The sequence below is a fragment of the Crotalus tigris genome, unplaced genomic scaffold (assembly GCF_016545835.1).
Source record: "Crotalus tigris isolate CLP2741 ecotype Arizona unplaced genomic scaffold, ASM1654583v1 scf7180000017536.10889498, whole genome shotgun sequence".
Taxonomy (NCBI): Eukaryota; Metazoa; Chordata; class Lepidosauria; order Squamata; family Viperidae; genus Crotalus; species Crotalus tigris.
In genome coordinates this window covers 1,562,490-1,581,128 of record NW_024096460.1, presented here as the reverse complement: position 1 = coordinate 1,581,128, position 18,639 = coordinate 1,562,490, and the positions used below count along the sequence as shown (strand labels likewise).

Genomic DNA, 18,639 nt, shown 5'->3' with positions numbered 1-18,639 from the left:
ATGCCTACACACAGACACGCAGAACCCATGTAACCCAGCAGCTGTCAATTACTCATGCTGATTGGTGTGGCCAAAGTAAAGCAAGAATGGGGGAAATAAGGTTGATCTTGTGCTCTTTTTGGACTAGGAATGGGAGTACAATCTTCTGGTGTTCCATGGTCAGTGATAGATGTCGGTATAAAATGTAATGAATTCATTTAAAGCTTTCATTTTCACACATCAATTGAAAAAAAACCCCTCATTTTATGGATCAGTAAGAAAAAAGAAAAACCCCCACTTTCAGACTCATGATCTAAGAAAGACACAAGTAAAAGAAAAGAATGGTTAAGGAAAAAGAAAAATAAGATTACTCAGGTATCACTTCTTAATATGTGAAGGGTTATATTGTTTATTTAAATTTAATTGGAATATATAATTATTCTTCTAATAAACTTATATTCAGTGTTCTATTTCTTTTTTTGCCTGTTATACATCTATATTACAAATTATTACAAAGATAAACCAGAGTTTTAGAGATAAAAATCTGACGTTCTGTTAAGGTAGTCCTTGATTTGCATGCATGTTTGTTTAGCGATGGTTCAGAGTTGCAACCCCACTGAAAAAAGTGGTTTACAGTTGTTCCTCGCACCTATGACCATTGCAGCATTCCCATAATACATGATCATAATTCAGGGACTTGGCAACTGGCATGTATTTATGACAGTTGCAGTATCCCTGAGTCATGATCATCATTTGCAACCTTCCCAGCTGGCTTCTGACAAGGAAAGTCAATGGAGGAAACCAGATTCGCTTGATGACTGCTTGAGTCATTTAACAACTACAGTGATTTGCTTAACATCCATGGCAAAAAAGGTTATAAAATTTAGTACAACTGACTTAACAACTGCTTTGCTTAGGAATGGAAATTCTGGTCCCAGTTGCAGTTATCAGTTAAGGACTACCTGTTCATTTATAAAAGCTAAGATAAGTTAGGATTTTTAAAGCTTTTGCTTAATGTTTGATTTTAGAAATTAAAAGTGTATCTTTTTCCTACATCTGACAATTTACAGGCTTGAATTCAGTAATATAGTGAAATAAATGAGGGGTGGCATTTTGGAAATTATTTGCTTGATGAATATAAAAACTAAGAATGGCAAAGATACAATAGTAATTTGGATTTTCCATGCAGATACATCATATTTTCTTCAGGAAAGGAATGGATGAATCAGATATTGAAATGAAACATTGTTATAATACACCTAAGCTAGCTGACATTTTTAAATCCTGAATTTATTCAAAACAAAAAGTGAAAATAATACGAAGTTTGTTCTTATACAACAGTTCTGTAACTATCAATAGGGCAGGCTGTTCAAATTAGAAATTAAAACCCACTTATGGTCAGAACTGCTTCCAACCTGAATGGAAGAAGTTGGCAAGAATATTCCAACTGCAAGCTACTTCAGTTTTTTTGACAAGAATTTGTCAAATGGATTTGTCTTGGAAGTTACCAGAGTTACTCAGTCAAAGCTTCCTAATTTACTTTAAAAAATATTTTGCATGTGATTTACTATACATGAAAGTTACAGATGTGAAGTTCATATTATTTTGGAATTGATAGATTTTTTAGCACATTTTTATAATGTTCAGTTGGTATTCTAGGAGGACCATTAATTTTTTCTCTCTTTTTTGGTATGTTTTCTAGTCTGGCCTTGAAATCAGTATAGACAAATGTGTAGCTGAAGGTAATATTGTCCAAGCTGAGGAATTAAGTGATAGATTAGCTACTCGAGAGGTAAGTTACAATTTTGTTATATTTTTAATATGGTAATATTATTAGACATAATTTGCAATTGTTTTATGGAACAGTTTTTAAGTTACATTGTTTGGGAATTGCAGATGTTATTTGGGAAATCCTGTGGATATATCTATTTCTAAATTGCTCCTATTGCAATTTTTGATGCCTGACCATGGAATAAATAAATCCTAAAACAAGAGCCCATAATGTGCCAGAAACCAACAGATCTAAAGGCCATATGACCAACTTTCTCTACTGATCCTCCTCTAGACACTACTTCATGCTAAATTTGAATATGCTTCGGCATTATGGGGACTGCTGGTATAAACTTGGGAAATGATAATATATATTGAGCAGTATAAAGTGGAAAAAGGATTTTTTTCTATATCATTTTAGAATTATTATAAGTGTTCCACAATAATAGAAAAGAATGAGGCTACATCTATTTAATTCTAAATGTTCACCACATTAAGAAATTCTTTTTACAATCTGCTATTATAGCCTATAAATAAATACCATAACTGTAATAAATTTTGTTGTTGTATATAAATGTTAAACTATACCGCATTTTATGTATAGTTTATTAGATCTATATTTTTCATTAACTATAGTTTACATGAGAGTTTATTAACTAAACTAATTTCTCAATCTTAATTGTAAGACTGTATAAACTAGTAAAAGATAGTGCCAAGATACAGGTAAAAAGATACATCAATAGACTATAACTATTATTCATTGAGCTATGATTACTTAATTGGATATTTGACCTGATTTTGAAGGACAGCCTGTCAGGTTTATTGAGGGAAAAACAGTCAAAGGTCTTATTTGGGAATGAATAGTTTTATGGTGAATTTGGCAACTAAGGGGGAAAGTTTGATATTGTTTATTTCCAGCCTTTTTTCTAATTAATTATCAACTTTCATATAAAGTATAATGATCTTCTATTAAAGACTATTCATTCAATAGTTAATTGTTGAAACTTACGACAATAATAGTTGAATGAATGGTAGTTATAACTGTTCCTTAGCATTCTGGCCATTTCAGCATCCCTGTAGTCACATGATCGCATTTTTCAACTTTCCTGCCAGCGTTCTGCAAGTAAAGTCAATGGGGAAGCTGAGACATTTGAGTTGTGTAAGGTCGTCGCATAATGATGGCTTCCGGGACTACTACCATTACCATCACTAAATGAGCTGCAGTACTGCAGTACTGCAGCAGTTAGAGTGCAGTACTGCAGGCCACTTTAGCTGACTGTGTTGAGCAGGTCAGCGGTTCAAATCTCACCGGCTCAAGGTTGACTCAGCTTTCCATCCTTCCGAGATAGGTAAAATGAGGACCCAGATTGTTGGGGGCAATGTAAATATATATATACATTGCTTACTGGTGTACGCCGCTTAGAGAGTGCTTGCACTTAAAGCGGTATTTAAGTCTCATAAATAAATAAATAAATAAATAAATGAATAAATAAATGAATGAATGAAAGGGTAACATGACATCATGCTTTATGATTGTTTCACTTAATGATGGCAGTTCTAGCCTTAATTCCTTTTCTTTTTTTTTTTTTTTTTTTTTTTTTTTTTATTAAAAGTTTTATAAATTTTACAAAAAAAAACAAGAACAATACAGAACAAAAAACAACATATACAAAAGAAAAAAAAATTAAACAATACATATAAAAAAAACCCCCACCCCACACCCCTCCCAAAAACCCTCCCTTCCCCCCCCTGAGCTTCCCAGAGCAGAATATAGGCTTAAGAAATAATAATAATAAAAAAAAAAAAAAAAATAAAATAAAAATTAAATTAAAAACTTTATATTTATATATATAAAAAAGATATCTATAATATATATAAAAATAAAACTTATGAAAAAGCTATATAATATTTTTGTATACCCAATCTAAATTGTATAAATTTTATCCATTTGTCCAGATAGCAAAAAACTTCTCTTGCGTTTGTTGCTTTAAGAAAGCCGAAATCTTTGCCATTTCTGCCAGATAAGCTACTTTAAAAAACCATTCCTGCAATGTAGGCAAAGATTCCTTCTTCCAATATTGTCCAACTAACAGCCTCGCGGCTGTGATCAAGTTTAACATCAATACAACCTCCTTTGTATCACAATCTGTAACAATACCTAACAAAAATAATTGCGGAGTAAATTTTACCCTCCTTCTAAAAATTCTCTGGATATTCCACCATATTTTGATCCAAAATGCTTTTATCTCTCTGCATGACCACCAAATATGATAATAGGAAGCCTCCTTATAACCACATCTCCAACATTTAGGTTGCACGTCAGGGTACATGTAAGACATTTTTTGTGGATCACGGTGCCATCTATAAAACATTTTATAAAAATTCTCCCTTAGATTCTGTGCTTGAGTAAATTTGACATTTCTCACCCAAATAGTTTCCCAGGTGTCCAATGAAACTGGCTCACCAAAGTTCTGCTCCCATCTAATCATACAATCTTTAATTAGTTCCGTTTCTGAGTCCAATTCAACTAAAACCCCATAAATTCTCTTAATGTGGGTTTGTCTTTGATCCTTCAGTTTCTTAATAAGATTTTCATCTTCTCTAAGAAAACCCACCTTACAATCCATCTTCCATCTATCTAGTAGTTGCCTATATTGGAACCAAGAATAAGTAAAATTTTCTTGTGCTAATTCTTCCCGTGAGTTTAATTGCCAGTTTTGTCCATCCCATTTAAGTAACTGTCTGTAAGACACCATATCCATTTTAACCCCTCTTTTTATTCCTTCTATCGCATGCCAAGGTATAGCCCATAATGGTACTTTAAAATCACTTTTATAATATTTTCTCCAAATCCTAAGTAAAGAAATTCTTAAAATATGAGATTTAAAAGCCCAATCTATTTTTTTATTAAATATTAAATAGGCATGCCACCCATAAAGTAAATCCCATCCCTCTAGATAAAGTATCTCAGATTTTGTCAAATTTACCCAGTCACTAATTAATGTTAAAACCACCGCATCATAATATAATTTCAAATTTGGTACCTTGAGTCCGCCCCTCTCACGGACGTCTTGCATAATTTTGAACTTAACCCTTGGTTTTTTCCCTGCCCAAATAAATTTATTGAGACCCTTCTGCCACTCATTTAAATTAATCTCATTTTTCAAAATTGGTAACATTTGAAACAAAAACAGAAACTTGGGTAGAATATTCATTTTTATCACTGCAATTCTTCCCATGAGGGATAATTGCAACTTTTCCCAATTCTTCAAGTCTTTCTGTACCCGACCCACAACCTTTCATAATTATTTTTAATAGTTTTGCATTAGAAACAGACAGCATCACCCCCAAATATTTTACCTTATTAACAATCTCAAAACCCGTCGAGTTAACCAAAATCTGCTTCTCCTGACTCGACAAATTTTTAGGTAAAATTTTAGTCTTATTTACATTAATCTTAAAACCCGAGAACAAACCATAATGGTGAATCAACTGTAATAAGTTTACTACAGAATAATCAGGTTGCGACAAAGTAACAACCAAGTCATCCGCAAAAGCTCTCAACTTAGATTCTTTTTTATTAACATATATTCCTTTAATTTCCTGAGACTCTCGAATTTTAATCAATAATATTTCCAATGTTAAAACAAACAACAATGGCGATAAAGGACACCCCTGTCTAGTACCTTTCTCTATTGTGAAAACCTCCGACAAACCTCCATTAACAATAAGTTGTGCTGTTTGTTTTTGATATATTACCTTAAGGGCTTGTAATATGTTTTCACCAAATTCATTTCTTCCATTACTCTTAGCATAAAATGCCAATTCAGTTGGTCAAATGCTTTTTCAGCATCTAAAAATATGAGCCCTGCAGGAACTTGGTTGTTCTTATCTAAGTATTCTAATAAGTTAATAATTTGTCTAACATTGTTTTTCATATACCTTCCTGTTATAAACCCTGATTGATCTTTATGCACAAGATGATGCACCACCCTCATAAGCCTATTTACCAAAATTTTTACAAATATCTTATAATCCACGTTTAAAAGAGATATAGGCCTATAGTTTTTTGGTAAAGTAAGATCTTGATCCTCCTTTGGAATCAATGATATAAAAGCACTACGCCATGAAGGAGGAATCTCTAAACCCTGTAAGATACCATTAAAAAGATCATTTAATGGTTGAATCATCTCCTCCATTAAGGCTTTATAATAAACAGCTGTTAACCCATCCGTACCCGGTGCTTTCCCTAATTTCAATTGTTGAATTGCTGATGCGATTTCCTCCTTAGTAATTAAACCATTAATTTCATATTTCTGATCCTCAGTCAGTTTAGGAAAACTTGCCTCAGCTAAATATTTATTTATATCTAACAGTTGTACATTAGTAGATTTGTATAGGTTTTGATAATAATCCAAAAAAGATTTTTTAATTAATTCCTTCTGAGAAACTAGTTTACCCTTATAATTTATTTTCTCTATTATTCTCAGTCTCGGTTTCTTTCTTAATTGATAAGCCAACCATCTCCCCGGCTTATTAGCATTACAAAATGTATTTTGTTTCATAAATAATAAATTGGTTGCAGCTTGATCTGCTATCAACATATTAAATTGTGACCTTAATAACTTTACATATTCTTTAGTACTTTCATCAGAAGGATTTAGAATCAAAGCCCTTTCTTTTAGTTTAATTTCATCTTCAAGTTCTCTACGTTTCTGAGTCTGATTTCGCTTATAAAAATTATTCATTTTTATCAAAACACCGCGCATAAATGCTTTACCTGCATCCCATACCATTGACATTGAAGTCGCCTTATACATATTCAAAGCAAAATAGTCCTTTAAACACTCCTTTAGTTTTTGAACATTCTTCTCTTGTCTAAACAAATTTTCATTAACTCTCCAGGATCTTCTTTCCTCTTTCTCTTGAATCAACTCCATCCAAACTGGACTATGATCCGTCATTGATCTAGGAAAAATCTTTACATTCTTTACTTTATTATACAAATCCGTGGTAATCAAGAAAAAGTCAATTCTTGAAAAAGATTGGTGTCTGTCAGAAAAAAAAGTAAAGTCTCTCTCCTCTTGATTTCGTTCCCGCCAATAGTCCCTTAATTCCCAGTCTTCTTTCATATCAAAAAAGGCTTTAGGTAGCCTTGCTTGTTTAAGAAAAGGAGAGGAACCTTTCTTATCCCTTTGTGTATCTAAGACACCATTCCAATCACCAATTAATACCACCGATCTATAATCAAGCAAAGTTATTTTTTGGTGTAACTGTTTATAAAATTGTTCCTGTTGTTGATTTGGAGCATAAAGTCCAACTATAAGTACTTTCTTGCCATAAATACCAAGTTCAATCATCACATATCTCCCCTGGGGATCTGATTCTACCAGACAAGCTGGCAGGTTTTGTTTGACATATATAACAACGCCCCCTTTCTTCCCAGGTGCAGGAGATATAAAATGAGATCCCAAACGAGCATTAACTAAATATTTCTGATCTTTAAGTAGAATATGAGTTTCCTGTAAACAAATAACATCATTGGTATGTTGTTTCAAATAATAAAAGATTTTTTTTCCGTTTCTGAGGAGAATTCAATCCATTAACATTCCAGGTCAAAAACTTTGCCATCTCCCTTGGCACGCAGCCTGGAGAAGACACCATCAAACTCTGACAGAGCTGCGTGTGTTGCATAACTCTTGGGTCTTGCTCCTCCCACCGGCGGTGATGCACTTCCAGGAGAAGTCTCTTTGGGCTCTTTTTTACGTTGCTCTTTCTCTTTACGCTTATAAGCTGCACGAGTCATCCTCTGCTCTTTAGCCTCCATTTGGCGTTGCTTTGCCACTTCTATCATCCCTGCGGAAACCAAATCTAGTGCCTCAGATTGCTGCTCAGTTTCCTTAGCACTCAAAGATTTCCGACCAGATGAAGTTGAGCCTGCACTCAGGACCGAAGTATAGAAATCTCTAGCTTTGTCAACTGTGTTCAATCTGTAACGTGTCCCAGCATGGCTCAAAACGATACCCAGCGGAATTTCCCATCTGAATGGCATCGATCTAGCTTTAAGCTCATTGGTTAAAAAAGCAAAGTCTTTCCTACTTCTTAAAATTTTAGATGGGATTTCCTTTAGAATGATGACATCTTGGGCGGCAATCTGAAATCTTTTGTTGAAAAAAGCTTGTATAATCTCATTCCGCAGGGACTTCTTTGTAAAGTAAATCACCACATCTCTGGGCAAATTCTTCTGCTTAGCAATCCAGGAGTTGAGTCTATAAATTTTTTCTACTTCTCTCTGTAATTCTCCTTTATCCATATCCAAAGCCCGCGCCAGATCACTAAGAACCACCTCCATCAAATCTTGATTCATATCTTCCTTGAGGCCTCTAATCCTCAGAGCATACTCCATTTGTCTGTATTGAAACATCAAAATATCTTCTTGTGAGGAGTCCACCTTCCTTTCCACGTCTTGACTTTTGTCATCTAAAGAGTCAACTTTGTCTTCCACTTCCTCAAGCCTTGCATCGAGCTTAACCCCCACAGTAGCCAAACCTGAAACAGCTGCCAGTATATCTTGTCGTAATTCATTATTATTTTCTTGCAATTTAGACTTTATCCCCGTTATCTCTTCTTTGAGTTCAGATTTAATTTCTGATTTAATCTGTGAAACAAATTGAGTCATTTCCTCTCTCATTTGAACTACAATCTCTCCCATTATGCCGCTAACCTCTTGCACTGAAAGTCCAGGTAGAGGAGGGGAGGGTGGTGGCTGAGCCGGTGGTGCATGTTTAGATTGTTGTTGTAGCTGTGCAGTGGAAGTTAGAGGAGAAGAAATAACCTTGGGTACTGAGGAAGGCTGCTGCCTCTTTGAAGCCATTTTAAAAAGCACAATTGTCACTTCCCTTTCCCCTCCAGCCAAAAAGGAGGAGGAAAAAAAGAAAAAAAGAATTTTTAAAAAGAGACAAACTATAATCATTAAAAGTCCAGAATAAATCCCAAGAATAAGTAATAAAAGAACAAACAATTCAAAAAAAAAATTCTAAGCCAAAATCAAAAGCAAAAGCAAAAAACAATCCTTAAAAAGGGAAAGTAAAACAAAAGAGAAAGGAAAAAAAAACTCCGACACTTTCAAAACGCCATCTTAAGTCCTTTCACTAGTATAACAAAGAAAAGGAGGAAAAATAGTAAAAATCAAAAGATAAAAAAATAAACACCTAAAATATAAGAAAAAGTCCTTTAAACTGCTCCGTCCGTTTAAAAATTACTCACCAAAATGCTGTAAACACGGAGATAGAAGCGGCGGTTTCTTTTGCTTCCAAGGAAGCAAAAACAGCTGGGAGGCGGAGATCAGCAAGAGCTCCGAGGGAACACTCCTTTCACCCCCTCTAGAAATAATCCAGAGGGGGTTCAGGGGTTCTACCTCTACTCTTGCGTTCTCTATCCCTTCCCTTTGCCCGGGAAGGGATTTCCGAGCCGCGGGCCAGCTGATGCGCGCTGCGCTCCGCGGCTCTGACACTTCCCCAGCTGGACGGCTAAAAGCTAGCCGCCATCGCCGTCGCCTCCCACCGGAAGCTCAATTCCTTTTCTTAACTGAAGAATACCAGTACTTACTTTTAATGACTTTTTGTACAATTAACATTTGAGACACATTTATAATTTTCTTTTATGGATGGATAGCAAGTATAGTTACTAATTGTTCTATACTGAGAACTCTAAGAGAGGTTGCGAATCCCCTATTTGAGATGCAGTCATTTAATGAGAATGTTTCCTTACTATCTTTGAAATTACCAATTCTCAGAAATATAATCAGTGGTCTGAATATTAGGTAAGATTGTTTTCAGATTTCTATTATTTTTTTATTTCATGTTCTTTAGGTGGCCAAATTCCAACCTAAAAAAAAAGGTTGACTATAAGTTACTAAATGTCACTAATGCTTTTATGTATTTTCAACTAAAATAAATGTATAAATTTCTTGATGCAGTTTTTTTTAATTTGATGAATGAATGTTTAGTGGGTAAGTATTCTGTAGAGATCAGATACAGTTTTGATCACTGATATTTTCCTTTCTCAAGAAGCAGTAACAGGAACCTGCTGATAAAGCCTTTGCTTTGAGGCATGGATTCCAGAATGCTTTACGGAATGTTTCCTTCCATAATAAGTGAAACTAATTTTGATGTATAACATTTATAAGCCTGTGAAATAGACAGAGCAGCATGAGTATTTAAAGCAGAAATGAGGCCAAAAATTAAGGGATGGCTAAGAGAAGCTATGAAAACATGCCCTGAAAAGCTAAGGAATGCCAAAATACAGCTGTCAGTGTACTATCATTATGTCACAGTGAGAACCAATTTTTATGGAATCAGATTGCCTGGGAATTGAAGAAATTGTAAATAATATACATAATCCGAATAGAAACAACAGATTGAAACATGAGTAACTTTATTTTACTATGTTGCACTTGGTAGAGTTACATTTTAATACACCTGACAATCCTCTTTGGACTGTTATTGTTATTTTGATATAATAGTGTTAAGAAATGAATATTCAGAAGAGTTTGGGGTGCTTTTTTTTAAACAAGTGTGAACTTTTCTCTGATGCGTCAGGAAATATGAGAAATATTTTATTTTAAATTTCTCCCTAAGGTGAATATTGATAGACTCGTTTAGGATATTCTGTGTAAAAACATTTTTTCACTGAAATATTATATATGTGGTACTTTTTGTTATATTTCTCTCAATTGCCAACAAATAATGCTTACAAAATAGTGAGATAAATATCAGATTTGTTGATATTTTTATTTTCTGGGTATCTTTATAAGATTTTGAAATATTGTAATGGTCAGCTGTTTGATGAATATCTTCTTCAAAAGCTTTTTGAGGAACCTAGTATAGAACAGTGCTTGCCGGTTTACCTGCTCATATACTACACCAATACATTATGACACCCCAGGTTCTTGGAAAGAACTTGAAACATCTGAAAGCCAATATCAATTAAAGAACTAGCAGATGTGACTTCACATTATTGTGAGTATTAACCCTCAGTAGGCAATACCTTGATGTGGTTGTGGGGCTTTTGTATTCTGAGCAACATGAGAGCTTAGAGATTCAACTATATTGGACAGGTCTCATTAGAGGAGCCAGATAAAGAATGTCTCTTCCGTAAGCAATATGGTGAAAAGTAATTTATAACAGATCCGTTGTCAATTGGGTCAATAAGGACTCTGCTAAGTGTTCCTGGACATCGGGGGACAAATGAGCTATAGGACTCAGGACTATTGGTTGTAGAATCAGGACCAGCAGCTGTGGATCTACTGGAAGAAAAGTTGTATACCTGTCACAACTATACAAAGAATGAACACAAAGAAATAGTGACCTGTTATTAATATCTTTAAGAAGCACCATCTGCCCGCAAGGCAGAACTGCTGGGAGTAATAGAGGTTATAGAAAATTAAGAAGCTGAAGTATTCTGGGACTTTAGAATTCAAACAGACTTGCCACATAACACCCCAAACGTAATAACTGTCAATAAGATAAATAAAAAAGTCCATATAGTGCACATTGCAGTACCTAGATATAGCAGAAGACAAAAAATAGAATTATGGCAAAAGAAAACAAAGATAATATTAATAGTAATAAGTACCTTGGGTACAGTCCGAAAAACTCTGGAGCACCATTTGAATATCATTGGTATTGACAAAATCATCATCAGCCCATTGCCTATTGTAAAAGGCAGCTTTATATGGAACAGCTTAGCTCTTGCGACAGTATTTTTAACACAATCAAACAACATCTGCTTGTCCCAGTCCTTGGGAAGGACTCAGTGGGTAGATTAAAATGCCATATTCAGTCTAAATACCTGGTTGACTGTGCCGCTAACCATAATATTAAGATTATGGTCTTTGGTGTGTTGTTAAAGTGGTATCCTAGAAATCAGGGGACTGTGCTAGTCCTGCATTAATCATGAAAGTCAGCTGGATAACTTTGGGCAAGTCACCCTTCTATAGCCCAATCCATTTTAAGAGTTGTTGTGAGTAAAATAGAAGAAGGAAGGAGTATTACGTATATTTGCTACCTTGAGATACTTATAAAGTAATAAAGGCAGGATAAAAATCAAATCTGTGGTGGTCCCAGTAGTTATCAGCACACTGGATACCATACTAAAAGATCTTTGACAGCACTCAGAAAATCAGCACGTTGACAAAGTACCCATCTGTCAATTACAAAATACCACATTGTGGAGATCTGCACATCTATCCACTATTAGATTATATATCCTAGATTGTTGGGAAGAACTTGATGTATCTGAAAGTCAACATCAGCTAAAGAACTGGCAGCTGAAATTTTACATTGTTGTAAGAATAATAAAACTTCATTTTTATAAAGTTTGTTATTTTGTGGTCCCACCAGTTCTTGCTTGTAGGCAAGTAATATTTCTTGGAGATATTCCAATGCACCATTGTTATTACTTTGTTATGCTGTTACTTGTAATCAGTCTGTGCGATTGTCTTGCAGCAACTTATCAGATGGTCCACTGTTTCTTCAGCTTCTTTGCAGAGATGGTATTTACTGATTGTTGATGTCTTCTCAATTCTTGCTTTGTATGCATTTGTTCTTAAGGCTTGCTCTCGTGCAGCCAGAATTAGCCTCACTGTTTTTTGCTTCAACTTTCCTGCTCTTAGCCATTGCCAGATCTTGTTATTATCTGATTTGCTTGCTGATTTGTTTTTTTTTTAAAATTCAGTGATATTTTGCTTTGCCATGTCTCTTCTTTATTCTTAATCTGGTCTTTCTTATAAGCCATTTTCGCCTCTGATGTTCAGTAAGCCTTCATGATATACTAACTTCAGTGCATTTTTTTCAATATTCTTCAAATATTCTTCCATTGCCCCTTTTTCTTCTTCAGCTATTTGTGGTATTTGCTACATTCCACACCTATTTTCATTACTAATTTCTTGACTTTAGTGTGCTTGATGTTCTCAACCTGAAGGTATTTGTAGCAATCTTCTTCATCCAAACTCTTGATGTTATTTCCATTGACTCCTTCAGTTTTCACTATTTTCCCCCTGTTGTTGGTAAGGATGGCACATTTGTTCAATTGAACAATTTGATCTTAAAATCAGTGGGCATTTTGTTTTATAAGAACCTTTTTATCAATAGGGTTTGTTACCATTTCTATTGATGGTGATTACTTGCTCTTACTTATCTCTATTCTGTCATGACACATACTATTTTATTGGCTTTTTTGCATAGCATAGAATTCATCTGATTACAGGATTTTTTGAAGTAGTGGAAAACTTGGCATGGGTGAATGGCAAGCTCTGCCAGAAGTGCTGGCTTAGCTGGTTGAAAAGCTGGTCCCTCCTGGGAATGATCCACTTTCACTGGCCTTGGCCTTGTTACAGGATGGACAGGACACATTGGCAAAGTTGGGCCTCTTCCAGGAAGGCAGATTTATAAGGGTGGTAAAGGTGATCACTGAGTTTCCTGGGGAGCCAGGAGAGTTCATTGGCAAGTTTGGCTTTTGTGGAAATGACCTCATCACCAGCTGTAATTGATTGTGCCAGAGCTGGGCTTGCTGGCAAGATTTATATTTTTTGGGGGGGGGGGGTAACAGCAGGATGACTCAGTGGAACAAAGAAAGAGACTCAAACAGAGAAAGAACATCTGTAGCCTTGCCATCTTATTTCTACTTTTAAAGCAGTAATTTTGAGCCATGTTAACCTGGCTGCCATTTATTCATTATCAGGTCTTATATCTGCCCCATCATGTAGAATTTAAAAGTAAGATCAGCCTTGAGCTAATATTTAGAATGCTGAAAACTGAATTAAGGTCCTAATTATATTTGCAGGAACAGCATGGAAATGTTACATTCCATTAGCAAAAGACAGAGCAAAGTTAGGGCTTATGGCTAGCCACATTAAAGAAGCTAAGAGGTGAGAAAGTGAATGAAGCCCAAAGTATGTTAACCTTGCTACTCCAAAAGATCTCTAATAGGCATAGAGTTTAATGCAGTGGTAAATCTGGTTACTCACAATAATGATAGAGCCTATCACAGCACTCAAACATCCCCCAAGGTATTCTCCATTCTTTATATATAGAACTGAGGTTAATAACACTAAAATATATGGAACTGAGGTTGTAATATTCTGTGTTGTTTGCAAAGATCATAAAAGCAACAGAAAAAGCTGTGGAATCTCTGAAAAGCTTTAGAGACACCCAATTCAGTTTGTTGCTTTGAAGCAGCTACCCACTTCAGTTTGTGAATCTCCTTCATTGAAGTGGTATGACTGAGGCTTCCTTAAATCAGATAACCCATTTAAGCTTTATACAGCCCTAATCATTAGTTGCAGCTATGGATGTCTTAAAAGTCAAGGGATATAAAAAATGAAAACAGTCTTGCAGATTTCTAAGATTAAAAGCCATTCATTTTGCTTGTGTTATGACCTAAATATAGTATCCCATTGGTTTGGTATATTTTTGCTTTTTGTATTTTGCTTAAAAAATAAATACAGTGTCTTGAAAAGAAGAAACATCTCCAGTCCTTACAGGATAGGTTAATTCTTTGCATGTCTACTCAGAAGTAAATTATATTGATTTTTATCAGGGTTACTCTTAAGTAAATGATTATAGAATTTCATCTCAAATTACTTTAGTCGTCGTTTTCCAAATACAAATACAAAACTGTTCTAAATGTCAGCCCAGTGCTTTCTGGCATTTGGTATGAATGGTTTCACCATTACAATTATTTTTGAATATAGTCTTTGTTTTTATTTGAAATAATTCAATTTGATTTATATATTTGATCATAATTCCTAATTTTTTCATTCTTTCGGTTGACTTTTACTCACCCTGTTGATATATAAATAAGCGTATAATGATATCATTACCATTTATGTTAAGTATCCTATCAAAATTTAAACTGTCTCCCACTTTAAAAGAATTAACAATCAGATTCTATTGTAGTGTTTAATATGGAGCACAATGTGGTAATTCACAGCTACAAGCCCGCAGAAAGCTAATGAGTTTCACTCCTATACATTATACCCTCTATCTGAAGTGCTTATGTAAAAGAAATTTGTGGCACATAATTTAATATAGAAAAAAATATTTAAATTTATATACCACAATTTTAGCAAAAATAATGCTGTAAAAAATAGTTTATATAATACAGAGTAATATAGAGTTTATTATTTTAAGAAAAGAGTCATTGTTAAAAACATGAAAAAGTATATTAATGTTTTAACTGAATATTTTAAAAAATGAATGACAAAGAACTATATATAATTTTCAAATTATTTATTATACTGTGGAAAGAATTATGGACAAATACTGTACTGTATTGTTAATTGTTCTATCTTCTTAATCAAATCATTTTCTCTTTATCAGGGTGTTTTCCCTTAAACTTTACTATATGACAGGGGTTATCACCTATGATTGTATGAATGTGCCCTCTTAATTATGTATATCTTTTTAACAAACCTTTAAAAAATTCAAATGTTACAAGTCTAATTAAAGAGACAAAGCACAGTTTATACTGTAGATTTTTTCTGCAGTTCAATTAATCAGCATGTTTTCTCTTTTAATTAAAACCATTTTAGTAAATTAAATCCCACAGCAAAACACATATATAATTTGTTTGTAATTAGCTCTTAATTGGTGGTAGTTGAAGCTTAGCACCCTTGGTTTCTTTCTTCATGATTGCCATTTTATTAGCAGCCAGTCATTAATTAATCTTTTTTTCTAATTAGCTTATAAAACTGTTGATGGCACATTATTGTAAATGTGATTTTAAGTTCAAAGCTTGTTAATAAGCTTTCTTACTTAGAAGAACAGAGATAAAGAAATTGCTGAAAACAGTACTACAGTTCTTTTTTTTTTAAAAAAAGCAGCCTTTCTTACAAGGGAACTGTAAAACATCTAACAGCTTATGATTAATTTTTTATTTTTTTTTATGAATGGAAGAATTTACTTGCGTTAAAATATTTTAATAAAAAGCAAAGCTAAAATATGAGAACAATATTGTGCATCTATATTTTAATATAAATATCCAGCAATAGAATGTATTTTCATACAATAAATAGCAATAGCACACAACAAAGAGATTGGAGTATTTTGAAGTTGAACAAACAATTGGGAGATTATCATTTTCTCTTCAAAATCAACTGAGATTCTTGTTTGCTTTATATATTTAATATACATCAGTAGTGGATAACATTCCATAACATAAAAGGGGAAAATCATTGCCAAAGGCTGAATCTGAAATAACTAGATTCATATTTGATGAGAAACTGTAATACAGTATTAAAAGGCTGTTTGGTTTCTCTGATAGACCACAGGATGCTTCAGGACCTGTTAGAATAGAGATGTTCTGCTAAAAGCCCTTTGGGTTTAGCCTTTTATAGAACAGATCTTATATGACATTTTTGAATTTAGCTTTGAATGTTCCATCGAATTATTCTTATCCTAGAGTGTGTATATTACAATAGGTCTTTGAAATAAATCTTTATCTCTAACTGCCTGGCTGTTTCTCTGTTTGTCTGTTGCTTTTTTTGAATTTGATGCCATTGACCTAGAGGCCCAAAGAGGTAACCAAAAGGTAAAATACAAATATGTATAAGAAAATATTTATAAGGCTAGCCACAATTTTAAAAAGTTACGAGTCAACTAAAGATCAGCCTAAGCAAAATAGCATTGTATTACTCCTGGAAATAAGCCAGAATTATTATTCATTTGCTATTATTTATTAAATAAATATTATTTATTAAATTTATATACCACCCATCTCTCTGATAAGGCAACTCTAGAAGCCTCCAGAAGTGGTGAATGCTCCAACACTGGAAGTTTTTAAGAAGAGACTGGACAGCCATTTGTCTGAAATGGTGTAGGGTTCCTGCCTGAGCAGGGGGTTGGACTCAGTGACCTCCAAAGTCCCTTCCAACTTTATTATTATTATTATTAACTCTGTGTATACAAATTTGCAAAAGGAATCAGTTTCATGGCTTTTACTTTATTGTAATAGTTCCATATTTCTGGTGTCTTAATTTGGTTGGCACATAAATGGAAATTCTAGAAAAGCATTTCTAGGGGATATCAAGGACCATACAGCTCATGAATGGTTCACCTCTAAATGTTTTTTACCAAGCATATTAATAATGTTGTAATGTTTTCTGGAAGTTTCAGTTAAGTATCTTTGCAGCTGAATGAGATAATGTATTTTCTCTCTGCCTCAACTTTATTTACCATTTGAACTTCTGTTTCATAGCTTTAAAAAAAAAAAGCTTTATGATGCTGCTCAAGGAACACTAGAGAGGGATAGCTGACAAGGAAAAAATTAAAAATTGGATAAAAAGTAAATGAATAATGTCATATTACTAAAAAGATGAGAGGCTAATTTGTGCCGACTTTTTGCTAATTTTGTTCAAGCCTTAAAATGAGGAGCTGTCACCCGTTCTGTGTAGCACTGATGACAGTGCCAATGATCCATGAAATAAGCTGCCGCTGGCTTTGTTCTGATAAGAATGAACAAATCTGCACAATGTACGGCTCCCTGAATCTCATTTTCATACTTGCATGCAGGCTAAAAGAAATAAGCTGTTTGCAGGCTTGATTAATCAGACATTTGAGGGGGTTTTGTCTCTTTGATCTCTTTCGTCTCCTAGGTAACTTGCTTGACATTAATGTTGAGCTTGAGTAAAGACAATCAGGAATTGTAGACCAAACTGATATAAAAATTAAAGACTTTAGCACTTTAAGTACTTCAGTAATGGTTCCGCTTTACTTTAGAAAACATCTGTTTTCATTTAATTAAAGAACAAAAGTGAATAGTATGAATATTTTATATAGAAACCTGTTATTCCACACATAGACACAAAACAACTTTGGTATGATAATTGGTTCTTTTTAAAAAAATAAATACCTTCAAACTGTTTGGCAGAAAATAAAGATTTTAAAAATTGTCACCAGGTATTCTTGATAGCTATTTAGCTTTTCTTTGTGAAAAATAATGGATAGGAAATTTGTGCTCTGCTCTTTAAGCTGCTAGAGCAAGATTTCTCAAATGATTATCTTTGAACTTCAATATGAATGAATGCTTTTTGCCTCATAGAAAACTTATTTGATTAAAAAAGTTTGCCTCTTAAAAATGGTAATGAAGATGAATCATTATATCAACATTACTCTCTGTACAACTTCCACATATTAAACCTATAAAATTGACAAGATTTTTTTTAAAAAAAATGTCGCAATGCGTTTGCTTGAGGTTATGCAGACGCTTTTAAAAATCTTCCAAGTGGCTGTAAAGATGAATGCCTCAAGGGTCTAGCCAGGGCCCTGCTTTTCCAACCAGCTAAAGCCCTTATCTTAAATCCAAGCAAAGTACCATTAATCTTTTTGAAAGACCTTTTATGGCTTTTAATATATCCCAAATTAGAACATTTTACACCCTTGGTTCCTGAAATGTGGTGATAAAAAGCCTTTAGAGCTTAATTTTCTTTACTGCATGCTCTGACCAATTTGCAGTTCTTTGTGATAATGTTTAGACACCTTAATTAAAATGCAGCAAAATATTGGATGTTCTATATGGAAAATGCTGATACTTTGACTACATAAGAAAGAGTTGTATGTATTTTTATTCATGTTTTATTGCTTCTTATAGCATTTGCGGCTTGCTACATTGATGACCTTTTTTAAAATATAAAACCTATTGACCAAGATTTGGGGGCCCTTGTTAAAATGGGAAGTGAAACTACATGCATGAGTGTATATGGGAGCATAAAATGTTCATTTCAGTAAGACATAGGCATACTGATTTATTCTCTCTACTTTCTCTGCAATTTATTTGCATTTGTCTTTTAAAAATTACTTTTGTTATTCTGTAATATCTTTTTATTACAAT

General features: G+C 33.8%; 1 protein-coding gene across 2 annotated transcripts in view; it reads left to right on the top strand.

Moving 5' to 3' along the window:
* Positions 1-18,639, top strand: part of FAM204A (family with sequence similarity 204 member A) — a 38,313-nt gene that overhangs the window by 8,235 nt on the left and 11,439 nt on the right. For both annotated transcript variants that reach the window (XM_039347993.1, XM_039348825.1), the window contains exon 6: positions 1,682-1,771. In XM_039347993.1, the coding sequence (XP_039203927.1) occupies positions 1,682-1,771 (90 nt within the window). The remainder of the gene's footprint in view (positions 1-1,681; positions 1,772-18,639) is intronic.